Raw genomic sequence first — 19703 nt, 5'->3', positions numbered from 1 at the left:
CTCCGATGTTAAAATACTGCAAAAATACAGTTCAGACATTATTTCAAATGTTTGCATTCATACAGAGTTCATACTTTCATTCATCAACATGAAAACCAAAACTACTGTTTACATATAGCAAATTACATTTTTATGTCCTTGAAGGGCACTGCGGTATGGAAATGCTGTTCATAGGGTTGTTCCAAACGAAAATGGGCAGTACAATCCATTCTCATAAGTTACTTCCTGAAGGCCATTTGTGTACAGACGATGGTCAATTCATGTAGGTTTCTTGCATTTCCTTGGCAAGATGAGGTATTTTGCCTAGACTTTCAAAACACTCAATTGCTCTTCAGTACACAAGGACTCATTAGGAAATATTCCATTCATAACCCCATGCAGAGAGACAGTTTTAAGTATACAAGACTAAATTAGGCAATATTTGATGCAATTGTACTTGCTACAACAATCTTATCAGCTATAAACATGAATTTTGCTACTTTGTCTTAAGGTAACAGTCTGATTCAAAATAAAATGGCATTCATGTATATCCTTGTACAGGGTGTATCAAACAAGAACATATTTGACAGTAATGCCCCGCTCCCTTAATTACAGAGCTCTTCCCCCAGAGAGAAGGTACTGTAGGTGCCCAGTTTCAAATTAAGTTTACTGATGGAGTTCTGCAATGCAAACCCCAACCTCATGAGGAATTACACTGGATAATGAATGCTCCATCTGGCAAATTAGACAATTTAGACAACTTAACTGCTGAAATGACTTTTTTTTTTTTTTTATCTTTAAAGAATTCATGTGCTGCCTTCAACATTCATTCAAGTGCCTTGACAAGTACAAGCTTCAAACTGCCTTTAAACTCTCTGGAATGATTGCCTATTCATTTTTACAGTTGAAATTATGAGGAGATTAAATTATTGCAAGTGGTAATTGGTATCTCTGATGTCCAAAACTTCCCTGAGGCAAGGGATTTCTTTTTCTGAGCGCAGCCAGGCCGCCTATCCCTTACCTGATAGTTGCATTTGATTTTTGCTAATTAGGCCACTAACTAAAGGGCCTATTTTGAATCCTTAGTATCTTTTGAAAATAAAATGGTTGCTAAGGACTTAGTAATGATTCTATTTATTTATTTTTGGGATTTTTCCCCTTTTTCTCCCAATTTGGAATGCCCAATTCCCAATGCGTTCTAAGTCCTCATGGTCACGTAGTGATTCGTAGACGAATCCAAGTTGCCTCCGCGTCTGAGACCGTCAACCCACGCATCTTATCACGTGGCTTGTTGACATAGCGCGTGTGGAGGCTTCACGCCATCCAACGCGGCAACCACGCTCAACTCACCACACGCCCCACCAAGAACGAACCACATTATAGCGACCACGAGGAGGCTACCCATGTGACTCTACCCTCCCTAGCAACCAGGCCAATTTGGTTGCTTAGGAGACCTGGCTGGAGTCACTCAGCACACCCTGGGATTCGAACTAGCGAACTCCAGGGGTGGTAGCCAGCATATTTTACCACTGAGCTACCCAGGCCCACAGTAATGTATTTCTAAACTCAAGGGAATACTTAAATAACCTAGGGGAAATAATTTGTGATAGCCCTATACCATAGGTGGACCTTAAAGGGATAGTTCAGCCATAAATGAAAATTATCTCATCATTTACTCACACTCATGGAATCCCAGATATGTATGTCTTTCTTTCTTTCTTTCTATCTTAAAGAATATCTCAGCTCTGTTTGACCTCACAATGCAAGTGAATGGGTACCAAATTTTTGAAGCTCAAAAAAAACAAACAAAAAAAAACAATCACACATTCAGCATAAAACTAATCCATAAGACTCCAAAGGTTAAATCTAGATATTCAGAAGCGTTAGACTGGGTGAGAAAAAGATCAATATTTAAGTCCTTTTTGTCAGGATTTCTAAATCTATTTTAAGCTGCATGTTGCAAAAAGTTAAAACGTGATTAAAAAATGGTGAAAAACTCAACAGCAAAGGTGGCTACTCCCTGTGTGTCTCAATTTTCTGTCATGGTCAACTGGTCACCCTAACTTTGGAAAGATTGAGTTAAGTATATACAGTACATATATATACACACACAGTATATACATTTTATAGTCACCGAGCACTTTATTAGGAACACATCTACTTATTCATGCGATTATCTAATCAGTACATTCCGTGGCAGTAGTGCAATGCATAAAATCAGGCAGATAATGGTCAGGAGATCTCCAGAAGGGGCAGGGTTGCGCCAAATCCAAAAGGGGGTGACACCTCCACAGACGGTTAGGGTTAGGGAAAGGATTAGGTAAGGGGCTCCCTATATCTTTGCTGGCAGTTTGGAGCTCCCACCCCTTTTTGGAGCTCTGCAGCTATACCCTTCTCAAAAAATGTGATCTCAGTGATTTGGACCGTGGCATGATTTTGCCACCAGACAGGCTGGTTTGAGTATTTCTGTAACTGCTGATCTCCTCGGATTTTCACACTCAACAGTCTCTAGAATTTACTTAGAATGGTGCCAACAACAAAAAACATCCTGTGAGTGGCAGTTCTGTGGATGGAAATGCCTTGTTGATAAGAGAGGTCAACAGAGAATGGACAGACTGGTTCGAGCTGACTGAAAAGCTACGGAAACTCAGATAGCCCCTCTGTACAATTGTAGTGAGCAGAATAGCATCTCAGAATGCACAACATGTCGAACCTTGAGGTGAATGGACTACAACAGTAGAAGACCATGTTGGGCACTGTATTAGCACCATAGTGTTCCTAATAATGTGCTCAGTAAGTGTGTATATATATATATTATTTGATTGCTTAGCCTATATATTAAACTATCTTATTTGGGGGCCTTTCCTTTGATATATATGCAATTAATTTGATTAATTAATCAGCATCTCATGTAATTAATTATATTAATACTATTAATCAATTGACAGCCCTACTTATTTAACAATGTGTGCCCCACACATATGAGAGAGAGGAAGTGGTGTGACTTCAATTAAAATTATATTGGTGATCCTATATAAAATTGTGATTAGTTCTAGTCAGCAGAGTCCTACTTCCACATCAAAACCATTTTCACTGAGATTATCATCATTATCTGATATTGTTGATGTAGCCTGATGAGGCGTAACCACAGATAGCTTTTTTTATTTTTTATTAACGTCTGAACTCTGACAGCTCTGTTACAATGTTTGACACATTGTCCTGCAAATGCCCTCTCTATTTCTCCTTGTTTAAAAGCTCGAGATTTTGGGAATGATTATATTCTTTGATGAGGAGATCACAGGTATGCCTAATGGCTGCCTTCGATATCTGACTTCTGTCATTGTTTTGGTGTCTTGTAAGTATCTTTCTTTTATGATTAACATTTTTATTTATTAAAACACAGAAAAACAAAACATAATTATAAATACACAAAATCAACTTTTAACACCCACCCCACACAACCCCAACCCCAACCCCAACCCCAACCCCAACCCTCAACAAACATCCCTGTGGTCTTAGATGAACACATATAAAAGAATACAAAAACAAAAACCAAACAACTAAAAGAGGAAAAAAGAGAATAATAATAATGATAATAAAAAAAAAATAATAATAATAATACATATATATACAAATATAAAAATCACACACACTGACAATTACCCCTCTATCTCCACTATTCCACCCGAGAACCCTCCAAGAACGCTAAATAGCCACGCCATTTTCTTACAAACAAATCTGGATTCCCTAGTCTTCTATAAGACCCCCCTTCTAAGGCTACCACCCTCCCCATCACCGAGCACCACTCCTGAAACGGGGGTGCTCCAACCGACTTCCAACGCCTCAAAATCACCTGTCTGGCGACCATAACACAGGTTAGGACCCAATCCTCCACATGTTTATTCTCCACATTAATTTCTGCCCCATCTCCCAAAATACAGAGTCTGGGGCAAAACGAAACCTGAGTGCCCAAGACATCACATACAAAATTCTGAATTCTCAACCAAAACACTTGGACCTTAACGCACCCCCCAAAAAAAATGGGTTATATGTGTGCTACTCCCAAACATAGTACAAAGCAGGTGGCGCAATTGTAAATATCTATAAAACTGAGGTCTGGGGATCCCAAAATGTTGGACCAAGTTTTCAAACGATCTCAACACTCCACTTTCATATAGGTCACTGAGTGTAGCAACCCCCCTCACAATCCACTCTGGGTTCTGCCATATGCTCGAGGCAACATTTAAATAAGTGTCCATTTTAAACAATCTGGACACTTTAGTCCATACCGAGTGTAAATGCGAAATAACGGGGTGTAACTTAACTTTTCCGATTAGTTTGATATAGATGATTTGTAATGGCGAAATAGGGGCAAGAACTGCCTGTTCAATAACAAATCAGGGAGGGGCTCTCTTAGGTGGAAGTGACCAGTGAGCCAAATGTCTGAGACTGAACGCATAGTAATAAAACAAAATCTTGGGTAGGCCTAGCCCTCCTTTATCAATCGGCCTATGTAACTTATTAAAATGCAATCTGGGACGTTTACTATTCCAAATGAAGGACTTCGCTATGCTATCAAATTGCTTGAAATAAGAGAGGGGGACATCTACAGGGAGAAATTGTAGCAGGTAGTTAAATTTTGGAATACAATTAATTTTAATAACATTAACCTTCCCGATAAATGTAATGAAGCCCACCTGCCCACATCACTCAAAAACCTTTTTAATAAAGGGTCAAAATTAACACTAACTAAATCAGACAAATTTGCTGGGAATAAAATCCCCAAATACTTAATGCCCTGTTTGGGCCATTGGAAGGCGCTTGGCTGGAAAGCCGTTACTGGACAGTACGCTGTCAGAGCCAAAGCTTCGGATTTATACCAATTAACTTTGTATCCTGAGAACTTAGAAAAGGAATTAACAATTCTGTTGAGGAAAAGCATAGATCTAGTAGGTTCAGAGACAAATAATAAAATATCATCTGTGTAAAGCAGAAGCTTATGCGCCACACCTCCCGCCACCACCCCTGGAAAATCATCCTCCCCCTTATCGCGGCTGCTAATGGTTCCAGGGCAAGACAGAACAATAAAGGGGAAAGAGGGCAGCCCTGCTGAGTGCCCCTATCCAGAGTAAAATAATCTGAAATTAATCCATTTGTTTGTACCGCTGCCACAGGGTGTCTATAAAGTAACTTAATCCAACCAATAAATGTACTCCCAAACCCATACATTTCCAAAATCTTAAAAAGATAATCCCATTCTACCATATCAAATGCCTTTTCGGCGTCAAGTGAGATGGCAGTGACCGGAGATTGATCATTCGCTACTGACCACATGATATTGATGAGATGCCTGATGTTATCAGAAGAGCTATGGCCCCGAATAAACCCCACCTGATCTATATGTATAAGAGATGTCATAACCTTACTTAATCGGTTAGCCAAAATTTTTGACAATATTTTTTACATCTAGTTGGATCAGGGAGATTGGATGGTAACTTTTACACTTGCTTGGATTTTTGTCCTTTTTAAGAATCAGACTGATCCAGACTTGTGTCATGGTTGGAGGAAGCTTTCCATTCTTTAATGATTCAGTATAAACTTCTAACAAATGTGGAGCCAGTTCTGTAGCATAGGATCAAAAAAACTCTGCGGCAAAACCATCTGTCCCCGGAGCCTTGCCTGTAGGCAAGGCCTTAATTACCTCATCAAGCTCCTCCAAGGTTATCTCAGAATCAAGAGTTTTTTTGCTCAATCGTCAGTTTAGGAAGATCTAATGGTTCCACAAAGTTTCTAAAATCTTCATCAGTAGATGAAGACATGGAACTATAAAGATCAAGATAGAACTCTTTAAAGGCATTATTAATAACAATGGCTGAGGTAAAAATTTCACCACCAGCAGATTTCACTCAGGGAATGGTGTCTTGTAAGTATCTTGACAATGTCTTGCTGTCTTGGTTTTGCTGCTTTATATGTAAGTGACTAGGAAAACCTTTCTGCTCACTCAGCTGGTTCATCTTTACTGTTGGGGGACGTTTATGAGGATCAGCTTTTTGTTGTCTTTGATGCCCTTGTGTTGCTCTTTTGTGAAGGGCAGATTGTGTAGGACAGAAGGAACTTTTCTTCAAATCTGTCTTTGTGTTACATGAAGACCTCCTGTGCGATGCTTGGGAAGTCTGCTGAGGAAACCCAAATCCATCTCCACTGCATTGATTTGAGGATGATTCCAAGGTAGCAAAATTAGACAGACAGGCTTTGCAATAATCGTCTGTATTGTTTTGATCTACTTCATTTTTTTAACTCTTTGATAAGAGTTATGGGCAGGCTTTAGACTGTACCAAATAAGTACCACTGGAACTGCAGTTTTTGTATGATTTTGCACATGTGTCCAGAGTCTGTTTGTTGTTCGACTTTTGAAAGATCCCTTTTACAGTCAGCAGTGGCTTCATGACACAAACGTTGTTTCAAGCTGTCATGCTTAAGGCCACACATGAGTTTTGACTTCATTGGATTACCACATTTAATATTCAAGTCAATATAATCAAGATTTTTCACTCTTGTGGATCCTTTGAAAGTTGAAAAGGCAATACTTACTGATCTCAGATGAGCAGCGTAGACCTGATGACAATATCCGCTTATCAATTTTATGTCCATCAAGTCTTTTGAACCTCTTGGATTTCTTTGTTGATCAAAAACATAGTTCTCCTGTGATCTTTGTGAAGAATTTTCTGCTCATCCACAAATCTTTTTATTTCATAGTACTTATTGAAGTGAGCTTTCTGTAGATGTTCCTCTGTTGATATGTTCGTTCTTCTCCCTTTCAAGTAGCTCTTGTCTCAGACAGATTCAACATGCACTGCCTGCTCGGGAACTCTGAGACGTGTGTTTGTGCTGTACCTGAGGGTTACCTTAGGGATCAGCGGGAGAACATGATATTTGCCACAGAGACATGCATAAGTCTGTAGGACAGATGCGAAGCTTAAATAATCAAAATATGAATAAAAACATTAAGTTCTGTGAGTGTTGGCCTCAGATGAGGCATAAATGACCACTGACAATACAATTCAGGGCTTAATAACAAGGATTTTGACTTGCCAACATTTTCAGTCCCAAACACATACACAAAAATACCTATTTTATTTCCAGCTCTTTGTTTTTGTATGTGCCAGTTAATATATTTATTATTATTATTTTTATTATTATATATGGATATATTTTTAATGTAAAGTCCCCCCACCCCCATGTAGATATACATTTCTGAAAACAACACTTTTGCAGGAAAACAATGTTTTCATAAAACTTGATCTATATGGCTACTAAGTTCCCTTACTGACAAGTTTAAATCAGCAAAATGCGCAGCAACGATATTCAATACATTACACAGAACACGTTTATGTTTGCAATGCATAAAAACACATGCACAAAATCACACAATGTAAAATGTTGCGAAACGTAGCACTTGCCAGACAGGGAAAGTGACAGTTCAATAAACTGTCCTGAAACTCTCTCAGGTCCAGCAGCTCATCTTGTTTCGTCCTGCAAGACAAAACAGTGGAGTGAAAGGGTATAAGAGGACTCATTCACAAGGGGGCAGCAAAAGTCTTTTTTTTTTTTTCATTTATTTTTTTATTTTTTTGTAACTTATATTAAGTATACCCTTCTATGGATATTTTATTAAAATAATGTAATGCTCTTGCTGTTTATAATTACAAACAAAACAAATGACACATAGACTTTCGGAGTAGCGCCATTTATTTATTTTTAATGAAAATAAGAAGGCTGTGAGAAATAGATTTCAATGGCATGCACTAAAATATATAGATCACATCTATCTCAAAACTAGTGTTTTCTCGTAGTTTTGAAGTAGAATCGTAAAATGTTTAAGATTTTTTTCGTCAGCTGAACGATCCGAACCTATTGAAACTACAGCCAATTGAAAAGACTGTAAATCAATCCCACACAGTCTTGTTTTCATTCCCGTCAGAAATAAATTATAGCGCGACTGTGAATGACGTCTGTATGGTGTGATACAACCCCAAAATGTAATGATTAAGTCTTTTGCTTATCATACAGGAATTTTGATAACCCGTGATGTTTTTTTCCTCAAATGGCTTGTAGAGTTGCCTCTAATTTTCCTTCTAACTTGTCCACTGCTTGTTTGGATTGGATTTGCAGAGCTGTCTCCAAGTCTGCAGATCCTGCACTGATGCTTTTCCAGCCCATGTATATTTTATTATCGTCTACATTGCATAAAATATTCAGATAGGACATTCACTTTTCTGAGCCCAGCCAGGCCACCGATCCCTCACCTAATAGTTGAATAAGCATCCAGGTCAAAGCTCAGAGCTGGTATCAGCAGAGTCCTGAATGTCAAGTCATGTATGACCATGACTCATTCCAGCCGCCCTGCTTCTCAAAACACAATGTCAAAAGCAATCATTTTTCAATGTCTGTGTTAAAAATTCTGTCATCATTTATGCACCCTATGTTTTTCCAAACCTTTCTTTCTCTCTTGTAGATGTTAGGCTGAATTTTAAGGACTGCATCAGTCACCATTCACATTCATTGTATGGAAAAAAGCAGCATCAACATTCTTCAAAACTTCTCATGCTCTATATGAGTAAATAATAACAGAATTTTCATTTTTGGGTGAATATCCCTTACATACATCAGAACCTTGTACAGAATAATAGAAAAATGTGTTGTATGTCTGCAGAGATCATCAGATATTATAAAACGTTGAATATAGGTTTACATGACTCCATACATGCTCAAATGAAGAGATGCTTAATTTGTTAAATTATTAAATTAAAATATTAAATGACAAATAATTATTATTATTACTGAACTATTGTTAAAACATACACATACAAAATCATAAACTCTCCTCTTTGTATGAAGTTGAGCCACAATGTTACTTGTCAAATTTTAAGACAGTAATTCTTTTTTTTTTACTGTCAGCAGCACACAGTTATCTTTGCGTCTTGTAGACAAAAACGCTTTATTTTTTTGTTTTAAATTTCAGCATGTTTCTTCAGTTTGACAAAACATGTTGGCTGTACAAAACGTCACATGAAAAATAGGACACAATCAAATCAGAAGGAAATTAATGCTTTCTGTCAATTAAATACTGAATACAGTTTGAAAAGATCACAATGACAACAGTAAGAGTGAGAGAGTGGGCCCATCTGAATACGTCCGACTGCTGACTCACACACTGTATTGTCACTCAAGAGGCTAAAATCATTCCATATCACATGAATAATTAATGTTGCTTTTAAATGCTACAAAAATAACATGAAATAGAATACAAAAAATCAATTTCCTTTTTTGTCCATGCCCGCGGTGCTGTATTCTTACATTAGTGATTTAAAGTGGCTAGACCCTGATCTTCAGAGATCTTTTTTGAAACAATCCTTCTGTTTCATTGCTTGTTCATCCACACAGAGCTGGAGAGAAAACCAATGAGTTTTGTTAAGCGGCATTTGGGTCTGCACCAAAGTGATTATTCTAAGATTTTGACCCCACAGCAGAGATACACAGTTTTGAGGTGAGGGCCAGTAGTGAGCACTCACATTCAGCTGTCTGATCCAGTTTCCTCCAACTGAGCCTGTAGAGAAGCTATAAGATCTGGGAGTCTACTTAAATTGTTCGCTATTTCATTACTATCGTAAGAAGATCAGTTTCTCTGTTTCACAGTGTTTCACATGCATGTGAATATCTATCACTAATTCCCTAGCTGCTGGCTACCACAAAACATGGTTCTTCTCTACCTTCAAATGCAAAAATCGAAAACTCTGAAGGGAATCCTTTGGTGTTTTATGGAGGAAGTACCCTATATGGCCCTGTCCCAAATGGAACCTTAAGCTTTAGCGATCCTTTTCCGAGTCTACACTTTGCTGCATGGGCTAACATTTGTCCACTTTGTCCACTCGAAACAGTGCAGGCTCGGGAAAAGGGCACAAGTGTGCAAAGTGGTCACAAAGGGGGCACTCACAAGCACCCTTCTCAATTGTTAAAGGAATAGTTCACCCAAAAATGAAAATTCTGTCATTAGTTTCTCACCCTCATGTCATTCCAAACCCTCTTTTTCTTCTGCGAAACACAAAAGGAAATGTTTAGAAGAATATATTCTATTCTATATCTTCTATTCAGTGCAATGGGAGTGGGTATTGATTCTGCTTTCAATCTTCAAAAAGGATGCAAAAGTATAAAAGTAGTCCATGCCTTCATGAGAAGCTTGTTCATACTCGCTAGCATACTCACTACTGCAGTGCTAAACAGTGCATTTTCTCTAGTGTGAACAAGCTTCTCTCATTAAAGAGATAGTTCACCCAAAAAATGAAAATTCTCTCAACATTTACTCACCGTCATGCAATCCCAGATGTGTATGACTTTCTTTCTTCAGCAGAACACAAACAAAGATTTTTAGAAAAATATCTCAGCTCTGTAGGTCCATACAATGCAAGTGAATGGTGATCAGACCTTTGTAGATTCAAAACTCACATAAAGTAATCCATAAGACTCCAGTGGTTAAATCTATATCTTCAGAAGCGATAAAATAGGTGTGGGTGAGAAACAGAACAATAAAAAGACATTTTTCACTTTTACATCTGAAATTAAACCACTAGAGTCTTATGGATTACTTCTGTGTTTCCTTTATGTGATTTCTGACAAATGATATGGCTACAAAGGTTTGATCACTATTCACTTGCATTGTATGGATCTACAGAGCTGAGATATTTTTCTTAAAATCTTCATTTGTGTTCTGCTGAAGAAGGTCATACACATCTCTGATGGAATGAGGGTAAGTAAATGATAAGAGAATTTTCATTTTTGGGTGAACTATCCCTTTAATATACAACGAATGTCAAGATTTTCCCTGAAAAATTCCTTAAATTTTGGATTATTTCTTAACAAAACCTATCGTATACCTTCAGAAGCCTTAGAAAATGATGTGAGTTGCATGGACTACATTTATGATACTTTTGTGTTTAGCAGAAGAAAGTCTTTCAAGTTTAGAATGACATGAGGGTAAGTGAATGATGACAGAATTTTAATTTTTTGGTGAACTATTCCTTTAAATTAGAAATGGGACACCCTACACAGTCTTGCGGACTTCACGAAGGCCATGAGACTGCAAGTCCACATCAATTATGCCAGTTGGGACAGTGCCAACATCTGGGTGGATAGGGACTGAGTTTGATGTAAATGGAAAGATGGTGATGATGGGGAAAGGGGCATTATAGCTATCCAAATCAGTGTTTGTAATCTTTGTAAACCATTGATTAAAATTGCGATGCCCTGAACCATGAGAAATGGCACAAGAATATAAGCGTTGATTACATTACAGCATATATAAAAGGTCACATTCCACAACAGACTCCAGGTGTTTAAGTCTCGCTTCTTCTTTGCATCAGCTGCTAATTTGTCCCATAAGCAAAAAGCCCCAGGCTATGGCAAATGTCCCTGTCCACAGTTGCATGACTCAGACTGCGCATTAGCCTGTGAGGCAGGGGGCTGGATGAGGGGGCTTCCCTGAGGGAGTATGGATGGAGGGAGAGTGGTAGGCAGTCTGGGCTGCTGCAAAGCTTCTAAACGCAGGCCAGCAGAAAGGCCAGCAGTAGCAGCACAGCTAGTGGGGTGTCTGCCCTGCAGCGTTGGCTCTGATCAGTCAGGAAGGGCTCTGGAGACTCGTAGCCCGAACCATCTGAAACACACAAACAAAGAGAGACAGCACACGGAGAGGAAGTGCTAGGAAATGCATACCTTTACTCAAAGCTGCAGGGGTCCACAGCACTGACCTAATTAGAGTTTAATTACTGAGGCGGAGAATTTGGTTCACATTTCACACTTTTCTTGAGGCTTGCAACGATTTTAATAGATTACAGTAACCTGACATATCTGTGCCATTGGTTTAAAATAAGCGCTGGATTTCCATTTGGAGGAAGAGTGTTGTGTTCCAAATATGGTTGTCACGATACCAAAATTACAGTAATCGGTACAATACCAATTAAATTTCACGATTCTCGCTACCACTCGTTTATTTGAAAAGTTTAATGTATTGTAATGTTGCTAGCAGTAACAGGCAGATGAAGACGATGAAGTGTGAAGAACCCAAGTGCAGTTTATTTACAAGATGATATCCCAAACGAACAAACATAAACAACTCGACTTGACTTGACAATGTTACACCAAAACACAATACCTGACATCTCACAAGGGCAAACATAGGGCTTAAATAAATGAACATGTATGACAATGACAACCAATCGTCTTGTAAACAAGATAACAAGACTAATAAACTTTAACCAATGAAAAGACAAGACTGCTAACAAGAAAATCAAACAATGAACCAATGTAAACGACACAAGAACAGGGGAAACACATGACAGGATCACATGAAGAGATCACATGAGGGAACAGGAAATCACATGACATGAACCAGGAACAGGAACTAAACTTTCAAAATATAAGACATGAACACAAAACATGAACAAAAACACATTTAAATGTGACATATCCCCCCAACAAGGGCCGGCTCCCGAAGCCCCAATATAAATAAGACTATCAATAGTTCAATAGGTAGTTGGGGGGGTGGGGTCCTTGAGGCATTGCCTGGCGAGACAGGCTGTGGAGCATGGTCTGGCGAAAGAGCAGGAGACCAGGCTGGAGCCAGTGGAAGGTGGAGCCATGAGAGACTCGAGGGGTGGAGCCATGGAAGGTGGAGCCGTGAGAGACTCGAGGGGTGAAACTGAGAACTTGGAGCCTGGAGAGTAGCCGAAGGCTCGAAGGGCCAAGGTGGAGTTGGGGGATCGGAAGACTGAGGTGGAGCCGATGGGGCTGAGGACCAAGGTGGAGCCATAGGGATGGAGGTCCCCGGTGGAGTCGAAGGATCGGAGAGCCAAGGCATAGCCGGAGGATCGGAGAGCCAAGGCGGAGCCAGGTGACCGACAGACCAAGGAGGAGCTGGAGGGACGAAGAACTCCAGTGAAGCCGATAGGCTGGAGGACCACGGTGGAGCCGAGGAAACGTAGAGCCGTGGTGATGTCGAGGGATTGGAGGGCTAAGGAGGAGTCCAGGGCTTGGAGGGTCTAGACGGAGTCGGAGGGTCAGAAGTTCCCTTTGTCTGAGATGTCACAGGGGGTGATGGTCGAGCCGGTGACTTGGGGGGAACCGGCTGATCAGGAGGAGGAGGAAGAGTACTCAGGGTGGGCACAAGGGTGGGAACCAACTCCAGGTCTAATAGCTCAGTGAGAGCTGGCTCTGGGACGGACGAGGCTTGCAACGCTGGCTCTGGGACGGACGAGGCTTGCAATGCTGGCTCTGAGATGGACGACGCTTGCAATGCTGGTTCTGAGACGGTCGAGGCTTGCAACGCTGGCTCTGAGATGGACGAGGCTTGCAACACTGGTTCATTGGCCGTGGCAGGTGTGGGTATTGGCTCGTTGGCCATGGCAGGCGTGGCCGTTGGCTTGTGGAGCAGACTGAAGCTTGGCTGTGACATGGCATGGAGTAGACTCAGGTGTAGCTGTGACATGGCATGGACCAGACTGAAAGTGGCTGTGACATGGCATGGAGCAGACTGAGGTGTGGCTCATACCCAAGTGAAGAACCCAAGTGCAGTTTATTTACAAGATGAAATCCCAAACAAACAAACATAAACAACTCGACTCGACTCGACAACGTTACACCAAAACACAATATCTGACATCTTCAACATGTATGACAATGACAATCAATCAACAGACAGTACTGTAAACAAGATAACAAGACTAATAAACTTTAACCAAAGAAAACAAGACACAAGAACAGGGGAAACACATGACAGGATCACACGAGGGAACAGGAAATCACGTGACATGAACCAGGAACAGGAACTAAACTTTCAAAATATAAGACATGAACACAAAACTTGAACAAAAACACATTTAAATGTGACATGTATATTAATGTATAATAATTTTAATGTAAATATTAACAAGTTACAGTGATAGCATTGTAAAAGCCAATTACTTTAAATGTATATAGATGAAACACTTATTTGTTGTGGTGGAAAAGTTACTTTATTATTTTTGTGTATTTTCAATTGAAAATATGCTGGAATTTAAAGAGGCCCTATTAAGCTTTTTGGGATTTTACCTTTCCTTTAATGTGTAATATAGCTGTTTGTGCATGTAAAAGGTCTGCAAAGTTACAAAGCACAAAGTCCATGCAAAAGGGAGTTATTCTCTCCCACAGACAGCACTGCTCAAGAACTACAAGAAATGGCTAGTTTGTAGTCCAGCCATTTCTTCTGTAAAGTATCTATGTCACTATGTAACACATTTGCATAATGCCCACCTAAGGGCTACTTTGCCCCGCCCTCAAACAAACGTATAGCCGAGGTCAGGATGAGTTGGGTTAGTGTTGTCGCCATGTTGAGAAGATGCTGTTTTCTTCACTGCGAAAACAAAACCTCTTTGTTTGGACTTCCAAAGGCTGATGAATTGAAGAATCAGTGGTTAAAATGTATTTTAATTATTTAGCAGTACAACCACAACCAATGCCGGATTTTCAAGATGGTTACTCCTGAAAGATGGTGCAGTTCCCACTTTGTTGGGACAGTCTGGAGCTTCAAGGTCACAACCTGTAAGTATTCTTGATTATTTGTGGATTTATCTGCTACCGAGAGTTCAAATGTGGAGTTTTGTGTTGTAGCTATGGTGTACACCCAGTGCATAGCTGTAGGTCTCTGCTAACCTGCTAGCTAATGTTAATGTGTTGAAATAGTTTTGCTAATCAGATGCGGGCCCAATTTGACCTACAATTGTGTAGAGTTATGCAGACTGTTTGTCATTCTTTCTATCATGAATACTGATCAAGTGTAGAGAAGGATTTATTTGTACAAACAGTCATTTTACATCTGCAATCCACGGTAGTGCTAGGTTAACTTGCTATGTAATGTTATTGTTTTGGTAATGGTTTACTATTCAGCTGTGGGCCAGTTTTATCTAAAACTGTGTAACAAACTGGTTGATCTCAAGAGTCTTATATAATTATAAGCTGTAATGTTACGGCCACTATCCACGGTAGTCCATGGCTAGCTTGCTGTAAGAAAGCTACTAAATTAAAACTTACCACTGTCCTGCTCAAGTCGTGCTTGCGAAGATGGTTCGGGTCAATCAGCTTGTTCTTCCAAACTTTCATTATCGGACTCGGACTCAAACCGGTACGGCAAAAACCGACACCATTGTTACCATAGTTACAATAGTGTTTACAGCTGTTAAGGAAGCATGAAACTCAGTTATGGTAGGGGCGTTACATTTCCGACACACGCTCTATGCGGTTGACCAATTACAACAGACTAGGCCAGTTGACTAATCAGAACAGACTGGGCTTTTCGGAAAGGGAGGCTTTAAAGAGACAGGACCTAAATCAGAGCGTTTGAGCTAGAGGATGAAAATAGGTTTAGCAGAAATGTACAGTATTAGAAAAAATGTGTTTTTTGAACATTAAAGCATGTAAACCTATTCTAGTAGACCCCCAAAATAAAATCAAACAAATTTTCTTTGATGATCTGTTGTGAGATTAGTACTGAGTTGTGAAAATGTACCACATACATTTTACAAAATAGCAAATAAAAATGTTTTTGTAAATGGATCATTGGAATGTAGCTTTTAAGTATTTCTCAATTAAGGGCATGTCCACACTAACATGTTGTCATTTGAAAACACATTGATTTTGCTACATTTATGCCTCTTATCCACATTGGAATGGCATTTTGAACACGCTCCCCAGTACAGCATTCTTTGGAAAACGATGATGGTAAAACTAATACATGTGGACAACTTGTGTCAACATTGCTTGACATTTCTTTTTTTGTTTTTGTTTTTTTTACATAATACTGCAGGTAAAAAATCCTAATAATAAAGAACTAAGTACAAAGTTACCTGCAGATTGTAGACAATGCGACAAAAAACTCAACTTTATGCAACAATGCAATGCTACAAATTGGGTTACAGACAGTGGATGTCGAAGTACAGCAACTTGGCAACCTCCAGCAATTAAACTTAGATATTGGCACCTGATGCCAAAATCTAAAACCCTGTGATCATTTTAAAACAGAACTTGCATTTGCCAATAGTTAATATATAGTTTTTAATGGTGAGTGATGAAGGTAAGATGACAAATAATTCACAGTAATTCTACTAGCTCCTATTAGTCGTCCACTGTTATATTGATGGATGCATTTGTGTAACTTACAAATAAATATGACATCTCATTTACAAAATGAGTCAGATTGTTTAATAGACGGTTGACGTATACTGTGGACATGTGGGGATATCACTCTCTATGCCTGGTAGAGCAAACAGAACATGACTTACTTGTAGGCTTCACATACACCTTCAACTTTAAACAAGGCTTGCCAGCATGGTTGGGATGAGGAGAAGCTGTTAAAAAGGAAGAGAGGAAATTGCAAAGAAATAATGAGTTCCACACAATCCAGGAAATTTACTTCAATCAGCTTAATGTGTTTATAACAAACAGAAACATTCAAACATTGTATAAATACACTACCAGTCAAAAGTTTAGACATATGACTGAATTTATGTTTTTCATGATCTTCAGAACCACTCTGATCTAAAGGCTTGTGCTTAATTGCTTGAAATTAGTTTGTAGACAAATATAAATGTGTAAACTGACATTTTAATTATTATTATTATTTCAGTTGGATCTGTTGGATCAGACTGTGATGGAAAGCATCCAACAAGAGCCCAGCATAGGGAACTTCAATACTGTTTAAATGTTGGTTGAGAGAATGCAGATAGTTTGCAATTAGAGTTGCAATCTAGGCAAAGGAAGGGTACATTGAAGAACTTAAAATATAAGATTATTATTATAAAATGTGCAAAACAGTAATTATAATTTGTTTTTAGGTGTGTCCAGACTTTTGACATGTTGTGTATGTGGCTCATCAATCTGTTTAAAAGGATAGGTCACCCAATTTACTCATCATGTACTCATAGAAAAAGATGCAATGAAAGTGAATGGTGACTGAGGCTAACATTCTGTCTAACATCTCCTTTTGTGTTTCATGGAAGAAAGAAAGTTATATGGGTTTGCAACAACATGGGTGAGTAAATGATGACATAAATGTCATTTTTTGGGCAAATTATCCCTTGAAGATTGTGCTGCTGTTCTGAGAAGACATTTGTGAAAGTCTCTCTAGCCTGAGAGTTAGTTTGACCCCTTGACAACCAAATCAAGAACAAAGTCTGATATTTTCAGAGGAAATTGCTCTGACCTTCTCCAGCTTGAAGTCGTCCCTTACAATGGCCTGTCACACACAGCATTCCCATTGCAAATTATCTCACAGAACACTCAATGATCTGAGAGCAAAGAGCCACTATTGAGCCTGCCAGTTCTCAACCATCATAGGCCATCATGTCAGCTCCACCAGTACATCAGCAACACCGTTCATCTCTGCTTAGCAAACATAACCATTTTGACAGATTACTTCATTCATCTCTGATGTCCAGACATAACAATCCAGTTGATTATTTCCTTCTAAAGCTCTGATGAGAAAGAAAGGGAGAGTGAAATCCGAGGTGAACTTGGAAATTGTCAAATAGCCACAAAGAAAAGTCAAAGGCACGTGTTTGATGGATTTAACCACTGGAGTCATGTTGATTAATTATATGTTTCCTTTGATTTTTGGAGCTACAAAGGTCACTTGCATTGTATGGACCTACAAAGATGAGATATTCTACTAAAAATCTTTGTTTGTGTTCTGCTGAAGAAATAACGTCATACATATCTGGGATGGCATGAGGGTGAGTAAATGATGGAAGAATTTTCATTTTTGGGTGAACTAAACCTTTTACGGCTCCTGACACTTAAATCAGGCAGTGCAGTTACTAACTGGTTGTTCATATGACAATGTGTAATTAAAGATAGTCAAACACATTACGAGTTTTGCTGTAATTAGTGGAAATTTATTAAAAATACTTTAGATTTTTTATTTAAAAGTGCACACAGTAATTTTTTCCTGATTCAAAAAGTTATACACCTATATAAATAAATGGTAATTTTGAAATGTACGTATGTCTAAAATTATGTACACTTCACATGAGACGAAGACTCATATCAGTAAGCTTATAACAGCTGTTTTATTCTACATGGAGAATGTCTCCTCATGGGGGCTGCCGTGTTGGGATCACATGACCAGCTGAATACAGTTTAGTTAATCTCAGTAAATCAAATCAAATCAAATCAAATCACTTTATTGTCACACAGCCATATACACAAGTGCAATGGTGTGTGAAATTCTTGGGTGCAGTTCCGATCAACATAGCAGTCGTGACAGTGATGAGACAGTACCAATTTACAATAACATCAAATTAACACAGCACAATTTAAACGTCTGATATACACATAATTACACACAACAATATACAAATAATAACATACACTGTACAGTATACAGTACGCACTATATAGATACACATTATTCAATAAAAAAAAGAATATATATATATATAAAAAAGTATATATAGTAGTATATATAGAATGTACAGTATTGTACTGTATTGACATTCAGGCTGTCGGTTGATAGTCAGTTGTTAAGAGAGAATATAATATAATATAATATAATTTATGACAGTCCGGTGTGAGATATAAGAGTAAGGGTAATAAAGTGCAGTGCTGATGTATTTTGATCGTGGGAGATCAAGAGTTCAAAAGTCTGATTGCTTGGGGGAAGAAGGTATCATGGAGTCGGCTGGTGCGGGTCCTGATGCTGCGATACCGCCTGCCTGATGGTAGCAGTGAGAACAGCCCATCGCTCGGGTGGCTGGAGCCTCTGATGATCCTCCAAGCTTTTTTCACACACCGCCTTGTATATATTTCCTGGAGGGAGGGAAGCTCACCTCCGATGATGTGTCTGGCAGTTTGCACCACCCTTTGCAGTGCTTTGCGTTTGTGGGCGGTGCTATTGCCGTACCAGGCGGAGATGCAGCCAGTCAGGATGCTCTCTACAGTGCAGGTGTAGAACTGTGTGAGGATGTGGCGGTTCATTCCAAACTTCCTCAGCAGTCTCACGAAGAAGAGGCGCTGATGAGCCTTCTTCACAACGACTTCAGTGTGGATGGACCATGTGAGTTCCTCGGTGATGTGGACACCCAGGAACTTGAAGCTGCTGACTCTCTCTACTGGTGCTCCATTGATGGTGATGGGACTGTGTTCTCTGTCTTTTCTTCTGAAGTCCACCACAAGCTCCTTTGTCTTACTGATGTTGAGGGAGAGGTTGTGTTCCTGACACCAGTGTGTCAGAGTGTGCACCTCCTTTCTGTAGGCTGTTTCATCATTATCAGTGATCAGACCTACCACCGTCATGTCATCAGCAAACTTAATGATGGCATTGGAGCTATGTGTTGCCACACAGTCATGTGTGTACAGGGAATACAGGAGTGGGCTGAGAACACAGCCCTGTGGGGCTCCAGTGATGAGGAGATGTTGCTGTCTATTCTAACCACCTGGCATCTGCTTGACAGGAAGTCCAGGATCCAGCTGCACAGCGAGCTGTTTAAGCCCAGAGCCCGGAGTTTCTCATCTAGCTTGGAGGGCACTATGGTGTTGAATGCTGAGCTGTAGTCTACAAACAGAATTCTCACATAAGTGTTCTTTTTTTCCAGGTGGGAGAGAGCAGTGTGTAGTGTAGATGCAATGGCATCATCAGTGGAGCG

At 39.4% G+C, this 19703-nt stretch overlaps 1 protein-coding gene and 1 long non-coding RNA gene across 2 annotated transcripts in view; both read right to left on the bottom strand.

Annotated features, from left to right (window-relative positions):
• Positions 1–7248: 7248 nt before the first annotated feature.
• LOC127441235 (uncharacterized) lies at positions 7249–8578 on the bottom strand. The gene is made up of 3 exons (XR_007897276.1): positions 8476–8578; positions 8286–8385; positions 7249–7512 (listed from the first exon to the last, which is right to left on the bottom strand). It is a non-coding gene; the product is annotated as an uncharacterized LOC127441235 (long non-coding RNA).
• A 2207-nt stretch (positions 8579–10785) lies between these two features.
• LOC127441528 (ephrin-A2) overlaps positions 10786–19703 on the bottom strand; it is a 110099-nt gene continuing 101181 nt past the window's right edge. Inside the window, exons 3-4 of the mRNA XM_051699062.1 lie at positions 16344–16409; positions 10786–11683 (exon numbers count right to left, since the gene is read on the bottom strand). Of these exons, the coding sequence (XP_051555022.1) occupies positions 11571–11683; positions 16344–16409 (179 nt within the window). The 3' untranslated portion in view covers positions 10786–11570. The remainder of the gene's footprint in view (positions 11684–16343; positions 16410–19703) is intronic.

This window comes from Myxocyprinus asiaticus, chromosome 5, assembly GCF_019703515.2.
Source record: "Myxocyprinus asiaticus isolate MX2 ecotype Aquarium Trade chromosome 5, UBuf_Myxa_2, whole genome shotgun sequence".
NCBI lineage: Eukaryota > Metazoa > Chordata > Actinopteri > Cypriniformes > Catostomidae > Myxocyprinus > Myxocyprinus asiaticus.
The sequence above is the reverse complement of the archived record's forward strand: the minus strand, read 5'-3'. Positions and strand labels throughout refer to the sequence as shown.